At 52.7% G+C, this 26,161-nt stretch overlaps 1 protein-coding gene across 5 annotated transcripts in view; it reads right to left on the reverse strand.

Moving 5' to 3' along the window:
* LOC138566145 (zinc finger protein 282-like) overlaps positions 1–26,161 on the reverse strand; it is a 275,807-nt gene that overhangs the window by 138,828 nt on the left and 110,818 nt on the right. Inside the window, exon 1 of one of the 5 annotated variants that reach the window (XM_069643155.1) lies at positions 13,275–15,248. The exons of the other annotated variants lie outside the window; for them this stretch is intronic. Within the exon in view, the coding sequence (XP_069499256.1) occupies positions 13,275–13,289 (15 nt within the window). The 5' untranslated portion in view covers positions 13,290–15,248. Of the gene's footprint in view, positions 1–13,274; positions 15,249–26,161 lie in introns of those variants that run through there. 5 annotated transcript variants of the gene reach the window in all.

Here is a 26,161-nt window from a genome sequence, read left to right on the forward strand (position 1 = left end):
AATATCAGCTTTGAAAACTATATCTTGGAGGGCTTCTGATTTGAATCTCCAGGAGGAGCGGGGGGGCTGGTCCTGTCCTAGGGTAATGCGCAGTGTTACTGGTGAGTGATCCGAAAGCGTGCGCGGTAATATCTGAGTCTCTGTGGCCTTGCCCACTATGCCGCCTGATATGAGAAACAGATCTATCCTGGATAGGCTATCATGTACCGATGAGTAAAAGGTATACTCTCGCGCCTGCTGGTTGAGAACTCGCCACACGTCTTTAAGACCAAGTGTGACCATGTGTGCATGTAATCTATGGGCCGCGCGTGATGTGGCTCTGCTGGCAGTCCCGGATCTGTCCAGCTTATTGTCCAGAATTAAGTTCATGCCCCCCCCATATGATGGGAACACCAATATACTTCAAGAGTACGGTGGTGATTGCGTCAAAGAAATCCGGAGCGTCGTAATTAGGGGCATATGTGTTCACCAGGAGGCATTCCATATTGGCGAGTGAGCAGTGAAGGATTACAAATCTGCCCTCGGGGTCTATGTGATTGGTGCGTAATGAGAACTTGACTGATGTGTGTATTAGGGTGAGTACCCCCCTGGACTGGGTCGAATATGTTGTATAGTGTCTATTGTTGCCCCAGGTCGGGGCGAGGTATGTCGCTAGGCACCCCAGGGCATGAGTTTCTTGGAGGAAGAGTATCTTAATTCCATGCCTCTGAGCATAGGCAGTTATCCTGCAGGCTTTGGTGAAGTTACTCAGTCCAAGAATATTCCATGTCATGAAATTAAGTGACATGGTGTCGTATTATGGGAAATCCCTGCAGTAGACTTCATTACCATTCCATAACTTGCGTACACTTGTTGTACAGGTACACTGCGCTGCAGTCATTTACCTCCCCGCCATGCCATTTTCCTTTAATCCAACCCCAACAGTGCCACCCCCCACCCTCACTGCCCAACCCCGATATGCAGTGCAACCCCCCCACCCCCCAACAAAGGTGCCAACAATTGAACCGACTCCCACCAGGAGGCGGAGGTCGGAGGGCCGGATCCAACGTGGATGTGCCCTCATCCCAGCCCAACAGGGGCCAAACATTAGCAACAACCAAATGAAATTAAACATTGTAACTGCAGCGGGGAGCGTTGATGCCGTGCGGCCGGCATATTAAGCATGATGTAGGACAGCAGTGCTGTCCCGGACATGTTACTGCGGTAAACGGATTTTGCAATTGGCCCCCAGAGCTAGAGAGCACTCTCGATCTGGGCAAATCCGCAGGAGAGGGTAGGACACATGGCTAGCTCCTGGCATCAATGGCCAGTGTATAACATCCAGGTGCCAGCCTGCGACCCAAATGCATGTGATAGGGAGCCATGTTTGCTGAGTACATAAAGTCAGGTTGCCATCGACACATCAAAAAACAAGGATCAGTGGGTATGATAAGTCCCCATGAGTCGCACTGTTCCTGATTAGCTGTTGTTGGCTCGGTCATCTCTTGGGCCGTGTAGCGGTATTTGCAACTCGATAAATTTCACTGCTTCATCTGGGACAGTGAAGAAATACAGTTTACCATTGTGGGTGATTTTGAGTTGTGCCGGGAACAGGATGGCATACGGGATGTTGTGCTCCCTGAGCAGTTTCTTAACGCTGAGGGATTGGCACCTCTCCTGCTGTACCGCCACCGAGAAGTCTGGGAAGATTCTAATAGTGTGGGCCTCAAATCGTAGGTCTACCTTCTCACGCGACAAACGAAGAATAAGGTTTCTGTCGCAGTAATTGAGTATCTTAGCGATGATGGGCCTGGGGCTGTCGCCCGGCCTAGGACGTGGTGATGAGGCCCGGTGAGCTCGCTCCACCTTAAAATATGGTGAAAGGTCCGGATTATCCAGCAGGTCTTTGAGTAGTTTTTCCACTGCATCTTCCATCCGCCCCTTGAGGGCATTCTCGGGAACTCCGATAATGCGCACGTTGTTTCTGCGGGAGCGAGACTCCAAGTCATCGCATTTCGACTTAACACTCTTCATGTCACGCGACAGGGAGGCCACAGTGTCTTGGAGTGTGTGTATTTCATCCTCATTGACGGAGATTCTATTTTCGGCCTCAGTGATCCTAGAACCCGCATGGTCCACCCGAGTTTTTAGTGAGGCAACATTTGCGTTAATGTCGTCAGGTTTTTCATGAAAGGAGGCGAAAGTTTTGGCCATAGATTCCATCAGCGTGGTGAGATCTGGAGCTACAACCCCATGGTGAGGGTCCAGGTTGGATTCTTCCTGTGAAGCTGACGTGTGGCCTGGCACAGCCCGCGGAACCGATTTAGTAAACTTGTCCATGGTACCTCCTTGGGCAGCACTCTTGGATCTACTTGGCATTGCAGCAGAAAGAAGAAGGTATGGTGCGGGCTCACCGTCGGGGAGGATGGTGATGTGGAGGGTAGTAGCTGCCAGTGTCTCCGCGTTGGCAGTGTGCGCAGGCCATGGCAGAGGCAGTAAATTGCAGCGAGGCGGCAGTATGAGTTATTGGGTGTGGATTGAGGAATACCGCTGAGCGACGGGGCAGTGATGGCCACGGCACGTTGTCACATCGCGTGCTTAGATTTCTTGCGTCTGTCCGCCATGTCAAGCCCCAACGGGGGAAACACCGTGCGCACCTCCCTCCTCTCCTCACCTGGACTGCCGCACGGACGGTGCGGGCCCCAGAGTCCTCCCAACTGGGCGGCAGCCAGTCCGTAGCCGCTGGTATGGTGTCTGTTGCAGCGAAAGGCACGGCCTCCGAGTACAGGGGGAGGCGAGCCGCACTGCAGTGCTGGCCCCGGTTCCGGCACAGCCGCGCCGCCGCTCGCTCTGCGCAGGCCCCCACAATAGACGATGTCGGGTCTCCGCAGCACCCTCGCCGATGTTACTGAGGGAGGGGGCCCGGGGCCGCCTCTGCAGTTGTTATGGTGTCGGCCTCTGGGGAGGGGGCCAGGCGAGGGGAGCCAGAAGTCAGGCGAGCGTCAGGCCCTGGTACGCACACGGTCAGCAGTTATCAAGGATGTCACATCTAGGCCCTTGAAGGTAGTATCGGGCCCAAACGTGCACAACACACACCCCGCAGTGTAGGCAGCAGCACAGCCAAGCAGCGATATTAGATGGCGAAGGAGACCGCAGATGTAGCCGGATCGGTGCCTGGGCCGCACAGGGCTGAAAAGCTAGGCAGCCATCTTGGGCTGCTCCACAGCGCCACCCCGTGAAATAATGTTTAAATATATTACTTGATGTATAGCAAGGGTTGAGTAACTAGAGAAGAGTTATGGGTGCTAGTTGTTACAATATAGACCTGCCGAGCCCTAGCTCCCGACATGGAGGTGTCTTGGGAGTCCATGCCCCTCTGCCTGCTACCTGGTTTGGGAGCCAGGTGTGCTATGTTGTGTTATGGTATTTGGCATTTATATAGCACTCTGTATATCCTTGGCATGACCTCAAAGCGCTGGTAGGTTGAGCGAATCGGGAACCGTAGTCCAGGTCAGTTGAGAGAGTAAGGTGTCGTAGGGTGCTTGGGTGCACCAGTTATGTGTGCAGCTGATGTAATTGCCTGATGGTATCTGCATCCTAGCATTAGGTGTGGTGTATTGATATCAGTTGAATGTGTGCAGTCTGGCGTGCGGACACCAAGACTTGGGGTCTGGCTGTGTTGGGCCTGTCGGACGCTTATGTGTGCAGCTAGGCCGGTTTGTCATGAGATATAGCTGCGTTTTATTCGAATGATGAGGTGTTTATGTGTTAATGTTCGTATTTAAGCAGCTAGGATGAATTGATCGAGGGGTTAGCTGCACTCTTATTGAGCGATGGTGTAGAGAAGAGAGTAAGCATGGTGATATGGGAGGTGAGAGTTTGGGTTGAGTTATGATCTAAAACATAGGTAAGCAAACCGCAGCACCATCTCAGGCGGCACCCCCCAGCCACGAGTCGAGCAAGCGAGAGCAACGCCAACTGTGCAGCGCATGCAAGCGAGTCACAGCGCCATCCCAGGGACACTCCCAAGATGTGAGTCAAAGTAGCCCTCCAGATGTGAATCAATCCCACAAGAAGAGCTGCTAAGCGTGCAAATAAATCACATTATAACCACAGCACGCACCCCCCAGACCCGAGTCAATTGCAACAAGACCTGTTCCAGGAGAACGGCACAGGTAGGCGATGCAGACTAGTAAATGCACAGCGCCATCACTGTGGGCACCCTCCAGGCCCGGTTCAATGCACTGCTAACAATTTCCAACTATTTTCTAGGTGTGAGTCAATGCAATGGCAACAATTTCTAGTAGTTTTCTGACTGCGACAAAGGCTAGTAAATCCACAGTACTATTACTGATTTTGAGAATCCTGTATGGTGGGGGAGAGGCCAAGTGTAGCATTTGCTAACATTCACAATTCTATATAAGTGGTGGGTGGGTAAGGGTAGAAGGAACAGGGTGGGGGCGGTGGGGGTAGAGAGAGTGGGGTTTTGGTTGGTGGGGGTACAGAGGTTGGGGTTTGGGTGGGTGGATGTAGATAGGGTGTGTGGTGGTAGGGTGGAGGATAGTGATTGTGGGGTAGGGTAGAGAGTAGTGATTGTGGGGGTAGGGTGGGTTCGTGGTGTAGAGAATGTGGCGGTAGGGATGGGTTTATGCTGGTAGACAGCATGGGGTTGGTATAGCGAAAGTGGGAATTAGATGGGTGTGGGTAGAGAGCATGGGGATTGGGAGAGTGGGCTTAGAGAGGAAGAGGATATGGTGGGTAGCGGTTGGTGAGTGGGTGGGGTTAGAGAGAGAGGGGGTAGGCTGCATGGGTGTAGAGACAGTGGGGGTAGATAGGGGCAGAGGGGCTAGGGTAAGTGGGTGGGGGTCCGGATTAGGCATAGCGGGGTGAGTGGGTGTAGGGGAGGGTCAGTGGGGTTAGGGGAGGGAAGGTGGGGATAGAGAGAGTGGGGCAGGGTGCGTGGCTGTAGACAGTGTGGGGACAGGGTGGGAGAGTGGGAGTTGGTTGGGTCAGATTAGAGGTATTGGGGCCGGTGGGTAGGGATAGAGAGAGTGGGGTTAGGATGGGTGGGTTGGGTTAGAGAGCGGGGGTAAGGTTGGTGGGATATTGTAGAGTGAACGGGTGTAGGGTGGGGTGGGGCGGAAGAGAGAGAGAGTGGGGGTTGAGTTGGTGGGGGTAGAATGGTTGGGGATTGGGTGGGTAGGCGTAGATAGGGAGGGGCTATGGTGATAGTGGGGTTAGTGTGGGTGGGATATGATATGACATTTATAACATGCCTATACACAAGTGTTTAAAAGCGTGAAAGAGAGAGAGGGGGTTAGGGTGGGTGGTGTAGAGAGAGTGGGGGTAGGGGAGTGGATGAGGGTAGGGATGGGTGTATGGTGGAAGACAGGCTGGGGTTGGTTTAGCGATGGTGGAATTCGGGTGGGTGAGCGTAGAGCATGGGGATTAAGCGGGTGGGATTAGAGGGGGTGGGGGTATGGTCGGTAGGGGTTGGTGAGTGGGTGGGTTTAGAGACAGTGGGGGTATGGTGGGTGGGTGATGGAAGTTGGTTGAGGACAAAAAACATGAACAAAGCAGTCTTCGGAGGACTTGCCAAAAGTAGCCCAAAATAGCCCAAACAAACCCCCAACCAGCATATGTAAGGGGGGCGGCGATAGAAAGAGTGGGCATGGGGGTGGGTGGAGATACAGAGAGTGTGGGTAGGGGGTAGAGAGAGTGGGTGTATAATTGCAGCCTCAGTAGGACAAAAAGGCTGCTGTCAAAAGTAGCCTCAAAATAGCCCAAGTCACGCCAAGAAATAGCCCAATATGAACTCACTGCGCAGCTGTGAAATGGAAAGCCCAGTACCCGACTTATTTCTTACGAAGCTGCTGATTGGAGAAATATTGTTAGGGAACTTGTCACTGGGTATGGCGAGGAGTTTTGAAAAAGAGATTTGAGTGATTGTGTCAGTTTCATGCTGTGGCATTTCACATTTCTATGCCAACCAGATATTCTCAGTTCAGAACCTACATTCTGTAACAATGGTTTCAGCAATTTTGTGGCACAAATTCACCAAAACCAAAAATTATCGAATAACTAGAGAACTAAGGACGCAAACTTTGACGAAGAGCCTGCAGAGTTTCAGATGAAAACATTACACAATCTTTGTAAATTGAGGTTAAACCCTTAACTACATGTCCTGAGACAATATACAACAAAGCAGAGGAAGATATACAAAAAAATGGAGGAAGAAATTGATGTCATATACAGACCTAATACCATGAAAAAGAACTACACTAAAAGGGATACCATTTTGGAGGGAATTTCAAGATTAGACTAAATTAACAATCAGAGGTGGAACAGATGACTGGTTCCAGAGCTTTTACACTTATTAACCTCAATAAGACAAGATCACATGAAAAACAAATTCTAAAGAAAGAAAACACAGCCAATATTCCCTATGAAAGTTCAGATGCAGAAAGTTGCACTAGAGGGGAGGAGTGAAAATCAAAAGGTGCAACTACCAACACTGTGGTCCAAAGAAACTACTTGGAAGAGATTAAGTATTTAGAAAATGTACTCGTACAAAATCTTTACACAAAGAAGTATCATTTTTAGGTGGGAAAGGACACTATCGGGTGGGAGGAAATGAGGATGCAGGGGTAAAATCGAAATACAAGATAGAGATCGAGGAGTAAAAGAGGGGTCACAAACTAAATATTAACTTTTATTATAAATATAATCCAGCAACTCGCCGCGCGGACCCCTTCAAGGAGATCCAGACATCCAGTGGAATCCCAATCAACATCGTTTGCACACGTCCAGGAAAGCTACACTAGGCTGTGAGGAGGCCGTGCTGGCTGCCAAGACAACCGCCGCAAACATTGCCATGAGTGGGAACAAGACCGCGAAAATCACTGCAATGGGCCCGTAGTCCGATAGGCTCCAACACCCTGCCAGCTCCTCCTCTCATGCCTTAAATGGAGGACGAGACTGGCAGGCAAAGCCACAGGGAGAAGACCAGGGGAAAAGGCCTGTCATGATGCCTGCTCCCGGGGAGCCGGTTCAAGCCCTGCGTCCCCGAAAGCGGACATCCAGTCCCCAAGGAAGGACCCAGCAACCCCATATAGGGGCCCTTTGGACAGTGTCCTGGTGCCTATGGCGCCAGGCTCATAAAAGACATCAGTCCTGGCGCCATAGGCGCCAGGCTCATTATGGGAGTGCTTGGGTGCACTTACCTGATGCAGACCATGCTGCAGGATCCCGGCCTCCTTGAGGCCTGAAAGGAACTACTTTACCTGTGGGACTAATTTACCATGCGGGCGTGGTCGGGGAAGGATACATACCTGATTGGAGGAAGGATACATACCTGGAACTTCTTCCAAGGCTATTTAAACCCCACCCGAACAGCCACACGTGCTTCGTGTTGTTCTGCATCTAGCAGCTGGATGCTCACCATGTCTGCTCCTGCATCCTGACTTCTGCCACGCCTGCCAGCATCCTGGATCACCTGCAAAGGAAGAGAAGAAGAGAACAGAAGAAGGAAAAGTCCTTACCTGCTAAATCCGCATCCCGGAGACATCTCGCCGACAATCCTGAAAAGGAAGACTTTAATTTAAAAGCTCATCACGTCGATCGCTGCAGCGCCGCATTCCACTCACCTTTACAGGGCGCCTCCATGTTCAGCAGCGATCATCCGGATTCGCAGTCACGCCCCAGCGCCTTGGGAGAAAAAGACCAGAACAAAAGGTGAGAGATAGAAGGGAATAAGGAAAGCTAAATCTCCATGTTAAGACTTACCTGTTGATTCATTCCCTCTTCATTTCGGGTCTGCGCCGCATCCTGGCATTTCCGGACCCCGGCCCCTAAGGGGAAAAAGAGACATCAGCGTTAATGAGCGAATGAAAAGACATTACCAAAAAACGCTCATTAAAGACTTACCTGATTTCTACAAGGATTTCACCTCTCATCTCGGGTCGGTGCCTGTTCCCCGGCATTCCGTACCCAGGCCCCTATGGGGAAAAAGACACTAGCATTAGTACATTAATGCATGGACACAAGGGGAACCTCTTATCAAAAAACTTACCTGGAAGCCAAGCAAGTTTGGTTCTCACCAATCCGAAAATCCAGTGAAGTAACTGGATACCAACGCGCCCCTGCATCAGAAGCAGGATGGAGAGCTCGTCCTTCCAGACCCTAAGGTGAGATGCTACGAGGAATCACAGAAGGGTTTCGAGGAGGGTGAGAGGGGAAAGTGGGAGGCCGATTGCATTACCCCGCAGACAGTTAATCCCCTATTTTCGCCTACAGAAGGATACTTCTGCGAGCCAGACAAGCCAGATTTGGGGGCCCGGTCCAGTCCGTCTTCCGAACCCTGCGCATCACCTTAGAAGAGGTCACAGCAGCGCGAACCAGGCCAGCGCCTCCGTGGGAGTCAGGTGAGCGTTACAAGGCCTTCCTCCCTCTCTGCAGCTCTCTGCTGCTCGACATGTGGGATGTGCCCCCTGCCCAAACTCTCAAGGTAAGGGTCCCGCCTCCTGCCTATTCGGCAAACTACGTGGCTATCATGTTGTAGACACAAGGGCTGTGCCTCACACTTCCTTGCCCCCACCACGCTGTGCCAGAAACTCCTGTCTCCGCTCGCGCACTCGGCCAGCCCCACCCTTCTCCCACTCACTAAACCCTTTCCGTACGTAACAGGAGGTTGGGAGATAGATGCTCACTAAATGCCCATAATACCCAGAGTAAGTCTACCAGTGATCGCGGTGCGTATGCACTTGCCACTTATGCTACCCCCAACACCTCCCCATCATCTGCCCCCCTCCCCGTACCTCTGCGGTAACCACTTTGCTTACCCAAGTGGGCTGCCACCCTCAGTCTTCGTCTCCGCCACTTGCCGCGTCATCTGGCGCACGGCAACAACTTCCCACACGGAAGGCTCGATCCGACTCACCAGAAGCGGACGCCCCATATAACATTTCAGCTATTTCTTCCGAGACAGCCCCGACTACGTACAGGCATATTAACTATAACATTGCCCAGCATAATGCCTGCAACAAGGATGCTGGTTCTCCAGCCACTGTCAATCATTACCTGTGGTTTTCTACTACGATACGTCCACCATGGCCTGCTTCTCATGCTGCATGCACGCCTGCCCATGCCTAGGAAGCAAACCTTGTGCATGCCCTCATACCCCTACCTACGCTGCATGTTGATACTATACCCATTATACACGCGCATATGCCTTCGGCTGCGCATAGGCCATCACCTGTTTGTAATGTGGATATCAGGCCTACTATTCCTCTGCCTATGCTTATTGATGTCCATATACCACAACCTGACTTTTCTACTGAGATTAAGTAGGCTGTGCCTGAACCTATTGCTCTGCATACGCCATTAGTTATCTGTGATGTTGTTTTTTCGCCCCATGTGCCTGCACATAGGCCCACTGGTGCGCCTTTGCCATGACCCACGTGTAATCTTGAAATTACGCCCATTGTGTCTGCGCTAGTATCCCCTGTTGATCCAATCCCCTCTCCCGCCCATAGCAGCACTACCATGCCTGCATCTGCGTCACAGCAGCAAACCCTGGTTGCAAAGAACCCTAAGCTCACACCACCTGAGGCCCCCCTGGGTACACCCCGACCGACTGCCATTCTTAGCTGCACACTGGTCAACACCCTATCGCTATCAGCACATGCCTTAGATATTCATGACTTAATTATCAAAGCATAGCTCGACCTCCTGATAATTACAGAGACTTGGCTGAAAGACGCTTCGGGCCCTGCCCTCTCAATCGCCATCCCAGCCGGGCACACAATCTGGCGACACAAATGCACTCACCAGAGGGGTGGTGGAGTGGCACTCATTGCCAGAGATACTTATGCCATTAGGGAGGTTGAAGGAGAGCGCACGGTCACAACTGTGACTACCTCCTACTCAAAATCAAACTCTCCCAAAACTGCACTATCACTGTGCATATTGTCTATCAACCTCTGGGTCCTATCGCGGAATTCCACGAGACCCTCATCCTCTCCCTGTCTGACAACTTGAAAAAGTCCTCTCAAGTCCTGCTCCTGGGTGATCTAAATCTAGGCCTTAATGACCCTAAAGATCACCATGCCTCTACCCCAAACAAAGCGCTATCCACCCTAGGGTTCTCCCAAATCATCTCTGAGCCTACTCAACTCAAAAGGTTGCACCCTCGATTGGATCAGTCACCACAACTGTGCTGTTCAAGTCACTGCAAACACTCCTATTCTATGGTCTGATCACCACTATATTCAATTTGACCTCAATACCAACAAGATGCCCCCTAAACCTATCCCCCCTTGTCCAGTTGCACTCGCGAGAAGCTCACGTCAACTTACCACGGAAAAGATTGCACCCTTCCTCATGGTGCCTGCTCTCCAGCCTCCGTTCTCCAAAGACCCTTCGGCCCTTGTCAGTGCCTTCAAACTTACGATCACCCAAGCTGTAGATGCTATCGCCCCTCTCACCTTAAAGAAAGCTAAAAAAGTTAAACATTCCAACGCTTGGTTCTCCCAGGATCTGATGGAACTTCGCTCCAGAAGAGGCTTGCACTCTCATCCTAGAAAATGAACCCCAATGATGTTACCGGAAGGGCCTTTAAGGCCATTGCCAAAGAAAACAATCCAAAATAATCCAGGCTAAAGCCACCTCATTCAACTCAAGGATTGACAACGCAAAATCAGGGTCAAACGAAATCTTCACCATCTCCAGAGAGTTGAAAAAACCATCCACTCCTCCCACTACACTATTGAAAGACGAAAAGTGGTGCAATAGTATTCAATCTGCCATGCTAGACAAGCTCAACAAATGCAAACTAAAATCCTAGGCCATCAAAAGGCCCGATACACCTCATAGCCAACCTGCCCAGTAACTTGCCCACGGCCACCAAGCCTAATCCATCTCAGCCCTTCGACTTTAAAGATATGACTGAAGTAGAAGTCACTGCCCTGCTCAAATCAATTAAACCCTCCAAATGCAAAGGCGATGCCTGCCCTGCCCAATTTATGAAAGACTACGCCCCCATCCTTGTCCCCTTCAAAACAGCTTTCATGAATGCATCCTTCCAGTCTAGCCATGTCCCAACTAGATTCAAGGAAGCCTGGGTACGCCTGCTCCTTAAAAAACCTTCCCAACGGTTCTGGTGAACTACAGGCCCATAACTACTGTCCCATTTCTACTAAAAAATGTGGACAAAGCACCCTACCTGCAAGTCCAAAAATTCATAGAAGACAGCCGTCTCCTCGGCCTTCGACAGTCTGGTTTCCGCCCACGACATGGCACGGAAACTGCTCTCTTAGACCTTACAAACCAAATGGGCGATCTGAGAGATGCAGGCAAACCAGTGCTCCTCTTGCTCCTTGACTTATCCGCAGCATTCGACCTGGTGGATCACAACACACTCTGCCACAATCTCTCTACTCTCCTCTAAGGCTTGCGCATGGATTACAGCCTTTCTTCAAGAGAGGGCCATGAAATTCTTCTCCGACTCTGCATGTGCCACACCAAGCCACATCAAATGTGCAGTACCTCAGGATTCCTGTATCGCACCCTCTCCATATAATCTGTTCACTAGGCCCCTGTTCAGCATTCTTGACGCCCTGTGTATTTAACATACGAACTACGCAGATGACACACAGGTGCTTATCCCACTCACAGGTGATTACGTTGCTGACATGAACACCCTCACCACTATTTACTCCACGATCCAGTCTTGGATGGCCGATAACTGGGTATGCCTCAACAGCGACAAAACCGAACTTCTGTTAATCGGATCACCCACCACTTTGAGCAATCTGTACAAACTTTACATGTCCTTCACCATTGACAATATACCTATCACGGTATCTAATAATGTCAAGACCCTGGCCGTTTACCTTGACTCGAACCTGACTATGGACAGACAGGTCAACGCTATTGCCTCTTCATCGGCCTACTACTCCAAAGTTCTCAATGCAGCCAGGCCCTTCTTACCTCGACAAAACGGCCTCACCATTGCTAGGGCAATAATTGGATAAAGACTCGACTACTGCAATGCCCTCCTTGTAGGGACCTCCAGTAAAAAGTTGACTAAACTCAAACTTGTTCAGAATAACGCCCTCACCACGGCCACAGGAACCTCAAGAAAAGACCACATTTCTGAAGTAAGAAGGCAGGCTCACTGGCTCCTTGTCAAAGAGAGAATTGTCTTTAAAACCTTTTCCCTTACGCACAAATGCCTCCATGATCTGGCACCCCCATACATGGTCCAATGAATTGCCAAATATACCTCCTCCAGGACCCTGAGAAAAGACTACACCAACCTGATCGCCACGCTTAAGACACGAAGAATCCGTGCTGGGGGATCGAGCTTCCCCACTATGGCCGCATGACACTGGAATGCTTTCCCACTCACCTACGTATGATTGACTCCCACTTAGCATTCTGCAAAGCTATTAAAACTACGCTTTTTGTCTGATGGTGCTCTGTGCACTCTCTACATCTGCCTGCACTGTGGCTGGTTATAGCCGCATCTCAACGCCTTCATACAAGAATATAATTCTTCCTAAATGTATGCCTTCCATGTAACTCAGCGTCACCGTTGTCTTCTCACCTGTGTGTCTGTAATCAAGCCTGTGAACTGTGTTTCTGTAATCAAGCCTGTGAACTGTGTTTCTGTAATCAAGCCTGTGAACTGTGTTTCTGTAATCAAGCCTGTGAACTGTGTTTCTGAAATGAAGCCTGTGACCAGTGTTTCTGTAATCAAGCCTGTAACCTGTGTTTCTGTAATCAAGTCTGTGACCACTGTCATTTGTAACCACTGAATCAAGTTTACGTACAACTTCATGTAACAGCGCCTCGATGCCTCTGGGCTGTAAGTGCGCCAGACAAATGCAAATAAATAAATAAATAAAAATATGAATGACAAATAAACCAATTTACTAAAAAGAAGTCTTTTGTATGTTCCAAATACACAGTGCTTTACCTTTTTCTTACCCACAGATTTATAAAAAATGCAATATATATTTTTTTTTACAGTAACTTATGTTACGCAAAGAACCAAACCACTCTCAATTTATGAACATTGAACACATGAATCCACTTCTAATATTGGACGAAGTGTTAGAGTTAGATAAGGAAAGGTTGACCACAGAGCTTAACATATCGATTTTGGGTTGTTTTGCCGTGACGGAACAAACCGTGGCCAAACATACTGTAGGGGTTTTGGCCGAAAATATGGTTTGGCCGTCATAGTAAAACAATTCACAATCATATACATTACCACCCCCCCTTTTACTAACCTTGCAGTGGCACATTCCGCTGTGTGCCGCTGACTCGCCTTGTCCCTGCGATGCCTGTTTCCATTCACTTCCGGCATTGAGAACCGGCGCTGCATGGTCCTTTCCTTTTTTTATTTTACATTTTTACTTTACTTGCATATGCAGGGGACACCTCCACATAACCTGTTCCCATTATAGCTAACAAGGGAAGCGGGGGACACCCCCCATCCCCCATTCCCCTTGTTCGCTGTAATGGTTTGTATGGCATATTTGTTTGAATTTTTAGGCTATACAAGATGTTTTCGTACAGCCCAAATTCAACAAATATGCCATATGTATTTTTTTATTCAGTCTTATTCGCTACTTCCAATCAAGGCACTACACAAGATGTGTCATCAAGTAACAAATCTAACTTCATACCTCCGACCCAAGATGACTATGTGTTAGGGAAAATTCTCATTCAATGGCTAATTTCCCTTACCTAGTGAGTCCCCCAGCAGCTTTGCTGGATTTCTGGAGTTTATTTTTTTCACTTGGTAAGAGTGTGAGCTTTCCCCCCACTCTTACCCATGTTTTGCCCCTGGGTCTGTTTTTCAAGATCCAGTCGCCCCTTGTCGAGTTTCTGGCTGGTGGCAGTGGTTACCATGCAAAATATTCCACCAGAATATTTCCTATGGGATTTTCCCATTCATTTTAAACGCACCACTTTTTTGCTGCAATGTTAAAGATACTGCCGGGTTATTTATTTAATATTTATTCCCCGGTTGGGTCTTTTTGCTAGGACTCGGTTTTAAAATGGCATTTGTGTTCGCCTCTGTAACTCCAACCCAAGTCGAGCCCTTTGTTCCACTTTTGGCGGGCGTCTGCACAGAAGCCTCCAAAAGTGGTGCCACTCTTTCTGGGGTCTACAGGATGTGTGGGAGGGGGAATAGGCACCCTGGACTGAGTTGCCTCGGCAACTCAAGTCGCACTCTTGTGTGATTGGCCCAGTGGTGAGCCGCCCGGCTCACCACTTAGCATGTTTGAGTTACAGCTAGGACTGATGAATGGGGGTTTAGAATGGGGGCCCTTTAGAATCTAGGTGGTACGTAACACTGCTCTTTGTACATAGACGGAACCCAGGTTGTAAACATTGTTATTTGTACAGCTAACCCTGCACCTTCATAACTTAGTGGGAAGGCACATGCTCACTCCACACACCCTGCACTCACATATAACACAAACACTATTGCACAACACCTCTGCCATAAGAAGGAAGCTACCTTTAATGACAAAGATACGAACTGTAACTTCCCACATAATTCTCTATCTCCTTAAATACAATCCCCTTATACCTCTGCTGTGCCCATCCACATGCCATTCAGACATGGATGACTGGCAGGGTCTTGGCCACCCACATATAACTTTAATGGCTGAAATGCACAACGCATAATAGCACCACCTAATTGTCCCAAATTCGGACGTTGGTCCGTCCAAGGGGGTTCAACCAAACATCGCTTTGGGACCAAAATTATGGTGATAGGCACTATAACACTGACACAGATGAATGAATGAATGCATTCAGAGGCCCGTCGGTGCATTCAGGGGCCCGTGGGTGCATTCAGGGGCCTGTAGAGGTTACACACCGATTCTGTAAGCCATTTTTGCTGCGTGAAAGCTGCTCGGGCCCAGTTTACGGTGCAACATGGACTAGCATGAGAATGGCTGATTCACCTCCAGCCATTGGCTTCATTTCTCTCTGTTCGATCCCCATGGCAGAGCTCACCAGGGCCACAAAACCCTTTGACATATAAAATAATACAGCCAACCCAAATGAGGGCCAGTAATTAACAATAATGCAGGCGGCTGGAACTTTTGCTATTCTGCAAACAGAGGCACTGGCCTGCACTCCTGCATGCTTAGAAGGGAGATAACTGGCCTGCACACCTGCATGCTTAGGAGGGAGACACCTGGCCTGCACCCTTGCATGCTTAGGAGGGAGATACCTGGCCTGCACACCTGCATGCTTAGGAGTGAGATACCTGGCCTGAACACCAGCATGCTTAGGAGGGCGATACCTGGCCTGCACACCTGCATGCTTAGGAGGGCGATACCTGGCCTGCACACCTGCATGCTTAGGAGGGCCTGCACGCCTGCATGCTTAGGAGGGCCTGTACACTTGCATGCTTAGGTGGGCCTGTACACCTGCATGCTTAGGTGGGCCTGCATGCGTGCATGCTTAGGAGAGAGATATCTGTGCTGCACACTCCTGCATGCCTTGGAGGGAGACATCTGGCCTGTACATCCGCATGCTTATGAGGGAGATACCTGGCCTGCACACCTGCATGCTTAGGAGGGAGATGCCTGGCCTTCACGCCTGCATGCTTAGGAGGGGGAAATCTGGCCTGCACACTTGCATGCATAGGAGGGAGATACCTGGCCTGCACAACTGCATGCTTAGGAGGGAGATACCTTGCATGCACACCTGCATGCTTAGGAGGGAGATACCTGGCCTGCACACCTGCATGCTTAGAAGGGAGATATATGGCCTGCACACCTGCCTGCTTAGGAGGGAGATACTTAGCCTGCACACCTAGATGACCTTGCCTGCACACCTGCATGCTTAGGAGGGAGATACCTGGCCTGCACACCTGCATGCTTAGGAGGGAGATGCCTGGCCTGCACACCTGCATGCTTAGGAGGGAGATACCTTGCCTTCACACCTGCAGGGTTAGGAGGGCCTCCACACCTTCATGCTTGGGATGGGGAAACCTCGCCTGCACCCTGCATGCTTAGGAGGGAGATATCTGGCCTGCACACCTGCATGCTTAGGAGGGCCTGCACGCCTGCATGCTTAGGAGAGAGATATCTGGCCTGCACACCTGCATGCTTAGGAGGGTGATACCTGGCATGCACACCTGCATGCTTAGGAGGGAGATACCTGGCCTGCACACCGGCATGCTTAGGAGGGAGATACCTGACCTGCACACCTGCATGCTTAGGAGGGAGATACCTTGCCTGCACACCTGCATGCTTAGGAGGGAGATACCTGGCCTGCACATCTGCATGCTCAGGAGTGAGATACCTGGCCTGCACACCAGCATGCTTAGGTGGGAGATACCTTGCCTGCACACCTGCATGCTTAGGAGACAGATACCTGGCCTGCACACCTGCATGCTTAGGAGTGAGATACCTGGCCTGCACACCTGCATGTTTAGGAGGGAGATACCTAGCCTGCACACCTGCATGGTTAGGAGGGCCTGCACACCTGCATGCTAAGGAGGGAGATGCCTGGCCTTCACGCCTGCATGCTTAGGAGGGGGAAATCTGGCCTGCACACCTGCATGCTTAGGAGGGAGATACCTGGCCTGCACACCTGCATGCTTAGGAGGGAGATACCTTGCATGCACACCTGTATGCTTAGGAGTGAGATACCTGGCCTGCACACCTGCATGCTTAGAAGGGAGATATCTGGCCTGCACACCTGCCTGCTTAGGAGGGAGATACTTGGCCTGCACACCTACATGACCTTGCCTGCACACCTGCATGCTTAGGAGGGGGATACCTGGCCTGCACACCTGCATGCTTAGGAGGGAGATGCCTGGCCTGCACACCTGCATGCTTAGGAGGGAGATACCTTGCCTGCACACCTGCATGGTTAGGAGGGCCTCCACACCTTCATGCTTGGGATGGGGAAACCTCGCCTGCACCCTGCATGCTTAGGAGGGAGATATCTGGCCTGCACACCTGCATGCTTAGGAGGGCCTGCACGCCTGCATGCTTAGGAGAGAGATATCTGGCCTGCACACCTGCATGCTTAGGAGGGTGATACCTGGCATGCACACCTGCATGCTTAGGAGGGAGATACCTGGCCTGCACACCGGCATGCTTAGGAGGGAGATACCTGGCCTGCACACCTGCATGCTTAGGAGGGAGATACCTTGCCTGCACACCTGCATGCTTAGGAGGGAGATACCTGGCCTGCACATCTGCATGCTCAGGAGTGAGATACCTGGCCTGCACACCAGCATGCTTAGGTGGGAGATACCTTGCCTGCACACCTGCATGCTTAGGAGACAGATACCTGGCCTGCACACCTGCATGCTTAGGAGTGAGATACCTGGCCTGCACACCTGCATGTTTAGGAGGGAGATACCTAGCCTGCACACCTGCATGGTTAGGAGGGCCTCCACACCTTCATGCTTGGGAGGGGGAAACCTCACCTGCACCCTGCATGCTTAGGAGGGAGATACCTGGCCTGCACACCTGCATGCTTAGGGGGGCCTGCACGCCTGCATGCTTAGGAGAGAGATATCTGGCCTGCACACACCTGCATGCCTTGGAGGGAGATATCTGGCCTGCACACCCGCATGCTTAGGAGGGTGATACCTGGATTGCACACCTGCATGCTTAGGAGGGAGATACCTGGCCTGCACACCGGCATGCTTAGGAGGGAGATACCTGGCCTGCACACCTGCATGCTTAGGAGGGAGATACCTTGCCTGCACACCTGCATGCTTAGGAGGGAGATACCTGGCCTGAACATCTGCATGCTCAGGAGTGAGATACCTGGCCTGCACACCTGCATGCTTAGGAGGGAGATACCTGGCCTGCACACCAACATGCTTAGGAGGGAGATACCTGGCCTGCACACCTGCATGTTTAGGACAGAGATACCTGGCCTGCACACCTGCATGGTTAGGAGGGCCTCCACACCTTCATGCTTGGGAGGGGGAAACCTCGCCTGCACCCTGCATGCTTAGGAGGGAGATACCTGGCCTGCACACCTGCATGCTTAGGAGGGCCTGCACGCCTGCATGCTTAGGAGAGAGATATCTGGCCTGCACAAACCTGCATGCCTTTGAGGGAGATATCTGGCCTGCACACCGGCATGCTTAGGAGGGAGATACCTGGCCTGCCCACCTGCATGCTTAGGAGGGAGATACCTGGCCTGCACACCGGCATGCTTAGGAGGGAGATACCTGGCCTACACACCTGCATGCTTAGGAGGGAGATACCTTGCCTGCACACCTGCATGCTTAGGAGGGAGATACCTCGCCTGCACATCTGCATGCTCAGGAGTGAACTACCTGGCCTGCACGCCAGCATGCTTAGGTGGGAGATACCTTGCCTGCACACCTGCATGCTTAGGAGGGAGATACCTGGCCTGCACACCGGCATGCTTAGGAGGGAGATACCTGGCCTGCACACCTGCATGCTTAGGAGGGAGATACCTTGCCTGCACACCTGCATGCTTAGGAGGGAGATGCCTGGCCTGTACATCTGCATGCTCAGGAGTGAGATACCTGGCCTGCACACCAGCATGCTTAGGTGGGAGATACCTTGCCTGCACACCTGCATGCTTAGGAGTGAGATACCTGGCCTGCACACCTGTATGCTTAGGAGGGAGATACCTGTCCTGCACACCTGCATGCTTAGGAGGGAGATACCTGGCCTGCACACCTGCATGCTTAGGAGGGCCTGCACGCCTGCATGCTTAGGAGAGAGACATCTGGCCTGCACACACCTGCATTCCTTGGAGGGAGATATCTGGCCTGCACACCCGCATGCTTAGGAGGGAGATACCTGGCCTGCACACCTGCATGCTTAGGAGGGAGATACCTGGCCTGCACACCTGCATGCTTAGGAGGGAGATACCTGGCCTGCACACCTGAATGCTTAGGAGGGAGATACCTGGCCTGCACACCTGCATGCTTAGGAGTGAGATACCTGGCCTGCACACCAGCATGCTTAGGAGGGAGATACCTTGCCTGCACAACTGCATGCTTAGGATTGAGATACCTGGCCTGCACACCTGCATGCTTAGGAGGGAGATACCTGGCCTGCACACATGCATGCTTAGGAGGGAGATACCTGGCCTGCACACCTGCATGTTTAGGAGGGAGATACCTGGCCTGCACACCTGCATGCTTAGGAGTAAGATACCTGGCCTGCACACCTGCATGCTTAGGAGGGAGATACCTGGCCTGCACATCTGCACGGTTAGGAGTGAGATACCTGGTCTGCACACCTGCATGTTTAGGAGGGAGATACCTGGCCTACACACCTGCATGGTTAGGAGGGCCTCCACACCCGCATGCTTGGGGGGGAGACCTCGCCTGCACCCCTGCATGCTTAGGATTGAGATACCTGCCCTGCACACCTGCATGCTTAGGAGGGAGATACCTGGCCTGCACACCTGCATGCTTAGGATTGAGATGCCTGGCCTTCACGCCTGCATGCTTAGGAGGGGGAAATCTGGCCTGCACACCTGCATGCTTAGGAGGGAGATACCTGGCCTGCACACCTGCATGCTTAGGAGGGAGATACCTTGCATGCACACCTGTATGCTTAGGAGTGAGATACCTGGCCTGCACACCTGCATGCTTAGAAGGGAGATATCTGGCCTGCACACCTGCCTGCTTAGGAGGGAGATACTTGGCCTGCACACCTACATGACCTTGCCTGCACACCTGCATGCTTAGGAGGGGGATACCTGGCCTGCACACCTGCATGCTTAGGAGGGAGATGCCTGGCCTGCACACCTGCATGCTTAGGAGGGAGATACCTTGCCTGCACACCTGCATGGTTAGGAGGGCCTCCACACCTTCATGCTTGGGATGGGGAAACCTCGCCTGCACCCTGCATGCTTAGGAGGGAGATATCTGGCCTGCACACCTGCATGCTTAGGAGGGCCTGCACGCCTGCATGCTTAGGAGAGAGATATCTGGCCTGCACACCTGCATGCTTAGGAGGGTGATACCTGGCATGCACACCTGCATGCTTAGGAGGGAGATACCTGGCCTGCACACCGGCATGCTTAGGAGGGAGATACCTGGCCTGCACACCTGCATGCTTAGGAGGGAGATACCTTGCCTGCACACCTGCATGCTTAGGAGGGAGATACCTGGCCTGCACATCTGCATGCTCAGGAGTGAGATACCTGGCCTGCACACCAGCATGCTTAGGTGGGAGATACCTTGCCTGCACACCTGCATGCTTAGGAGACAGATACCTGGCCTGCACACCTGCATGCTTAGGAGTGAGATACCTGGCCTGCACACCTGCATGTTTAGGAGGGAGATACCTAGCCTGCACACCTGCATGGTTAGGAGGGCCTCCACACCTTCATGCTTGGGAGGGGGAAACCTCACCTGCACCCTGCATGCTTAGGAGGGAGATACCTGGCCTGCACACCTGCATGCTTAGGGGGGCCTGCACGCCTGCATGCTTAGGAGAGAGATATCTGGCCTGCACACACCTGCATGCCTTGGAGGGAGATATCTGGCCTGCACACCCGCATGCTTAGGAGGGTGATACCTGGATTGCACACCTGCATGCTTAGGAGGGAGATACCTGGCCTGCACACCGGCATGCTTAGGAGGGAGATACCTGGCCTGCACACCTGCATGCTTAGGAGGGAGATACCTTGCCTGCACACCTGCATGCTTAGGAGGGAGATACCTGGCCTGAACATCTGCATGCTCAGGAGTGAGATACCTGGCCTGCACACCTGCATGCTTAGGAGGGAGATACCTGGCCTGCACACCAACATGCTTAGGAGGGAGATACCTGGCCTGCACACCTGCATGTTTAGGACAGAGATACCTGGCCTGCACAACTGCATGGTTAGGAGGGCCTCCACACCTTCATGCTTGGGAGGGGGAAACCTCGCCTGCACCCTGCATGCTTAGGAGGGAGATACCTGGCCTGCACACCTGCATGCTTAGGAGGGCCTGCACGCCTGCATGCTTAGGAGAGAGATATCTGGCCTGCACAAACCTGCATGCCTTTGAGGGAGATATCTGGCCTGCACACCGGCATGCTTAGGAGGGAGATACCTGGCCTGCCCACCTGCATGCTTAGGAGGGAGATACCTGGCCTGCACACCGGCATGCTTAGGAGGGAGATACCTGGCCTACACACCTGCATGCTTAGGAGGGAGATACCTTGCCTGCACACCTGCATGCTTAGGAGGGAGATACCTCGCCTGCACATCTGCATGCTCAGGAGTGAAATACCTGGCCTGCACGCCAGCATGCTTAGGTGGGAGATACCTTGCCTGCACACCTGCATGCTTAGGAGGGAGATACCTGGCCTGCACACCGGCATGCTTAGGAGGGAGATACCTGGCCTGCACACCTGCATGCTTAGGAGGGAGATACCTTGCCTGCACACCTGCATGCTTAGGAGGGAGATGCCTGGCCTGTACATCTGCATGCTCAGGAGTGAGACACCTGGCCTGCACACCAGCATGCTTAGGTGGGAGATACCTTGCCTGCACACCTGCATGCTTAGGAGTGAGATACCTGGCCTGCACACCTGTATGCTTAGGAGGGAGATACCTGTCCTGCACACCTGCATGCTTAGGAGGGAGATACCTAGCCTGCACACCTGCATGCTTAGGAGGGCCTGCACGCCTGCATGCTTAGGAGAGAGACATCTGGCCTGCACACACCTGCATTCCTTGGAGGGAGATATCTGGCCTGCACACCCGCATGCTTAGGAGGGAGATACCTGGCCTGCACACCTGCATGCTTAGGAGGGAGATACCTGGCCTGCACACCTGCATGCTTAGGAGGGAGATACCTGGCCTGCACACCTGAATGCTTAGGAGGGAGATACCTGGCCTGCACACCTGCATGCTTAGGAGTGAGATACCTGGCCTGCACACCAGCATGCTTAGGAGGGAGATACCTTGCCTGCACAACTGCATGCTTAGGATTGAGATACCTGGCCTGCACACCTGCATGCTTAGGAGGGAGATACCTGGCCTGCACACATGCATGCTTAGGAGGGAGATACCTGGCCTGCACACCTGCATGTTTAGGAGGGAGATACCTGGCCTGCACACCTGCATGCTTAGGAGTAAGATACCTGGCCTGCACACCTGCATGCTTAGGAGGGAGATACCTGGCCTGCACATCTGCACGGTTAGGAGTGAGATACCTGGTCTGCACACCTGCATGTTTAGGAGGGAGATACCTGGCCTACACACCTGCATGGTTAGGAGGGCCTCCACACCCGCATGCTTGGGGGGGAGACCTCGCCTGCACCCCTGCATGCTTAGGATTGAGATACCTGCCCTGCACACCTGCATGCTTAGGAGGGAGATACCTGGCCTGCACACCTGCATGCTTAGGATTGAGATACCTGGCCTGCACACCTGCATGATTAGGAGGGAGATACCTGGCCTGCACACATGCATGCTTAGGAGGGAGATACCTGGCCTGCACACCTGCATGTTTAGGAGGGAGATACCTGGCCTGCACACCTGCATGCTTAGGAGTAAGATACCTGGCCTGCACACCTGCATGCTTAGGAGGGAGATACCTGGCCTGCACATCTGCACGCTTAGGAGGGAGATACTTGGCCTGCACACCTGCATGCTTAGGAGTGTGATACCTGGCCTGCACACCTGCATGCTTAGGAGGGTGATACCTGGCCTGCACATCTGCACGCTTAGGAGTGAGATACCTGGCCTGCACACCTGCATGTTTCGGAGGGAGATACATGGCCTGCACACCTGCACGCTTAGGAGTGAGATACCTGGCCTGCACACCTGCATGCTTAGGAGTGAGATACCTGGCCTGCACACCAGCATGCTTAGGAGGGAGATACCTTGCCTGCACACCTGCATGCTTAGGATTGAGATACCTGGCCTGCACACCCGCATGCTTACGAGGGAGATACCTGGCCTGCACACATGCATGCTTAGGAGGGAGATACCTAGCCTGCACACCTGCATGTTTAGGAGGGAGATACCTGGCCTGCACACCTGCATGCTTAGGAATAAGATACCTGGCCTGCACACATGCATGCTTAGGAGGGAGATACCTGGCCTGCACATCTGCACGCTTAGGAGTGAGATACCTGGCCTGCACACCTGCATGTTTAGGAGGGAAATACCTGGCCTACACACCTGCATGGTTAGGAGGGCCTCCACACCCGCATGCTTGGGGGGGAAACCTCGCCTACACCCCTGCATACTTAGGATTGAGATACCTGGCCTGCACACCTGCATGCTTAGTAGGGAGATACCTGGCCTGCACACCTGCATGCTTAGGATTGAGATACCTGGCCTGCACACCTGCATGCTTAGGAGGGAGATACCTGGCCTGCACACATGCATGCTTAGGAGGGAGATACCTGGCCTGCACACCCTCATGTTTAGGAGGGAGATACCTGGTCTGCACACCTGCATGCTTAGGAGTAAGATACCTGGCCTGCACACCTGCATGCTTAGGAGGGAGATACCTGGCCTGCACATCTGCACGCTTAGGAGGGAGATACTTGGCCTGCACACCTGCATGCTTAGGAGTGTGATACCTGGCCTGCACACCTGCATGCTTAGGAGGGTTATACCTGGCCTGCACATCTGCACGCTTAGGAGTGAGATACCTGGCCTGCACACCTGCATGTTTAGGAGGGAGATACATGGCCTGCACACCTGCATGCTTAGGAGTGAGATACCTGGCCTGCACACCTGCATGCTTAGGAGGGAGATACCTGGCCTGCAGATCTGCACGCTTAGGAGTGAGATACCTGGCCTGCACACCTGCATGTTTAGGAGGGAGATACCTGGCCTGCACACCTGCATGGTTAGGAGGGCCTGCACACCTGCATGCTTAGGAGACAGATATCTGGCCTGCACACCTGCATGCTTAGGAGGGTGATACCTGGCATGCACAACTGCATGCTTAGGAGGGAGATACCTGGCCTGCACACCGGCATGCTTAGGAGGGAGATACCTGGCCTGCACACCTGCATGCTTAGGAGGGAGATACCTTGCCTGCACACCTGCATGCTTAGGAGGGAGAAACCTGGCCTGCACATCTGCATGCTCAGGAGTGAGATACCTAGCCTGCACACCTGCATGCTTAGGAGGGAGATACCTGGCCTGCACACCAACATGCTTAGGAGGGAGATACCTGGCCTGCACACCTGCATGTTTAGGACGGAGATACCTGGCCTGCACACCTGCATGGTTAGGAGGGCCTCCACACCTTCATGCTTGGGAGGGGGAAACCTCGCCTGCACCCTGCATGCTTAGGAGGGAGATACCTGGCCTGCACGCCTGCATGCTTAGGAGAGAGATATCTGGCCTGCACACACCTGCATGCCTTGGAGGGAGATATCTGGCCTGCACACCCGCATGCTTAGGAGGGTGATACCTGGCCTGCACACCTGCATGCTTAGGAGGGAGATACCTGGCCTGCACACCGGCATGCTTAGGAGGGAGATACCTGGCCTGCACACCTGCATGCTTAGGAGGGAGATACCTTGCCTGCACACCTGCATGCTTAGGAGAGAGATACCTGGCCTGCACATCTGCATGCTCAGGAGTGAAATACCTGGCCTGCACACCAGCATGCTTAGGTGGGAGATACCTTGCCTGCACACCTGCATGCTTAGGAGGGAGATACCTGGCCTGCACACCGGCATGCTTAGGAGGGAGATACCTGGCCTGCACACCTGCATGCTTAGGAGGGAGATACCTGGCCTGCACACCTGCATGCTTAGGAGGGACTGCACACCTGCATGCTTAGGAGAGAGATACCTTGCCTGCACACCTGCATGCTTAGGAGGGAGATACCTGGCCTGCACATCTGCATGCTCAGGAGTGAAATACCTGGCCTGCACACCAGCATGCTTAGGTGGGAGATACCTTGCCTGCACACCTGCATGCTTAGGAGGGAGATACCTGGCCTGCACACCGGCATGCTTAGGAGGGAGATACCTGGCCTGCACACCTGCATGCTTAGGAGGGAGATACCTTGCCTGCACACCTGCATGCTAACACCTGCATGCTTAGGAGGGAGATACCTGGCCTGCACACCGGCATGCTTAGGAGTGAGATACCTGGCCTGCACACCTGCATGCTTAGGAGGGAGATACCTTGCCTGCACACCTGCATGCTTAGGAGGGAGATACCTGGCCTGCACATCTGCATGCTCAGGAGTGAGATACCTGGCCTGCACACCCGCATGCTTAGGTGGGAGATACCTTGCCTGCACACCTGCATGCTTAGGAGTGAGATACCTGGCCTGCACACCTGCATGCTTAGGAGGGAGATACCTGGCCTGAACACCTGCATGCTTAGGAGGGACTGCACGCCTGCATGCTTAGGAGAGAGACATCTGGCCTGCACACACCTGCATTCCTTGGAGGGAGATATCTGGCCTGCACACCCGCATGCTTAGGAGGGAGATACCTGGCCTGCACACCTGCATGCTTAGGAGGGAGATACCTGGCCTGCACACCTGCATGCTTAGGAGGGAGATACCTGGCCTGCACACCTGAATGCTTAGGAGGGAGATACCTGGCCTGCACACCTGCATGCTTAGGAGTGAGATACATGGCCTGCACACCAGCATGCTTAGGAGGGAGATACCTTGCCTGCACAACTGCATGCTTAGGATTGAGATACCTGGCCTGCACACCTGCATGCTTAGGAGGGAGATACCTGGCCTGCACACCTGCATGCTTAGGATTGAGATACCTGGCCTGCACACATGCATTCTTAGGAGGGAGATACCTGGCCTGCACACCTGCATGTTTAGGAGGGAGATACCTGGCCTGCACACCTGCATGCTTAGGAGTGAGATACCTGGCCTGCACACCTGCATGCTTAGGAGGGAGATACCTGGCCTGCACACCTGCATGGTTAGGAGGGCCTCCACACCCGCATGCTTGGGGGGGAAACCTCGCCTGCACCCCTGCATGCTTAGGATTGAGATACCTGGCCTGCACACCTGCATGCTTAGGAGGGAGATACCTGGCCTGCACACCTGCATGCTTAGGATTGAGATACCTGGCCTGCACACCTGCATGCTTAGGAGGGAGATACCTGGCCTGCACACATGCATGCTTAGGAGGGAGATACCTGGCCTGCACACCTGCATGTTTAGGAGGGAGATACCTGGCCT

This window comes from Ambystoma mexicanum, chromosome 2p (assembly GCF_040938575.1).
Source record: "Ambystoma mexicanum isolate Mex_15411 chromosome 2p, UKY_AmexF1_1, whole genome shotgun sequence".
In the NCBI taxonomy this organism is placed as follows: Eukaryota; Metazoa; Chordata; class Amphibia; order Caudata; family Ambystomatidae; genus Ambystoma; species Ambystoma mexicanum.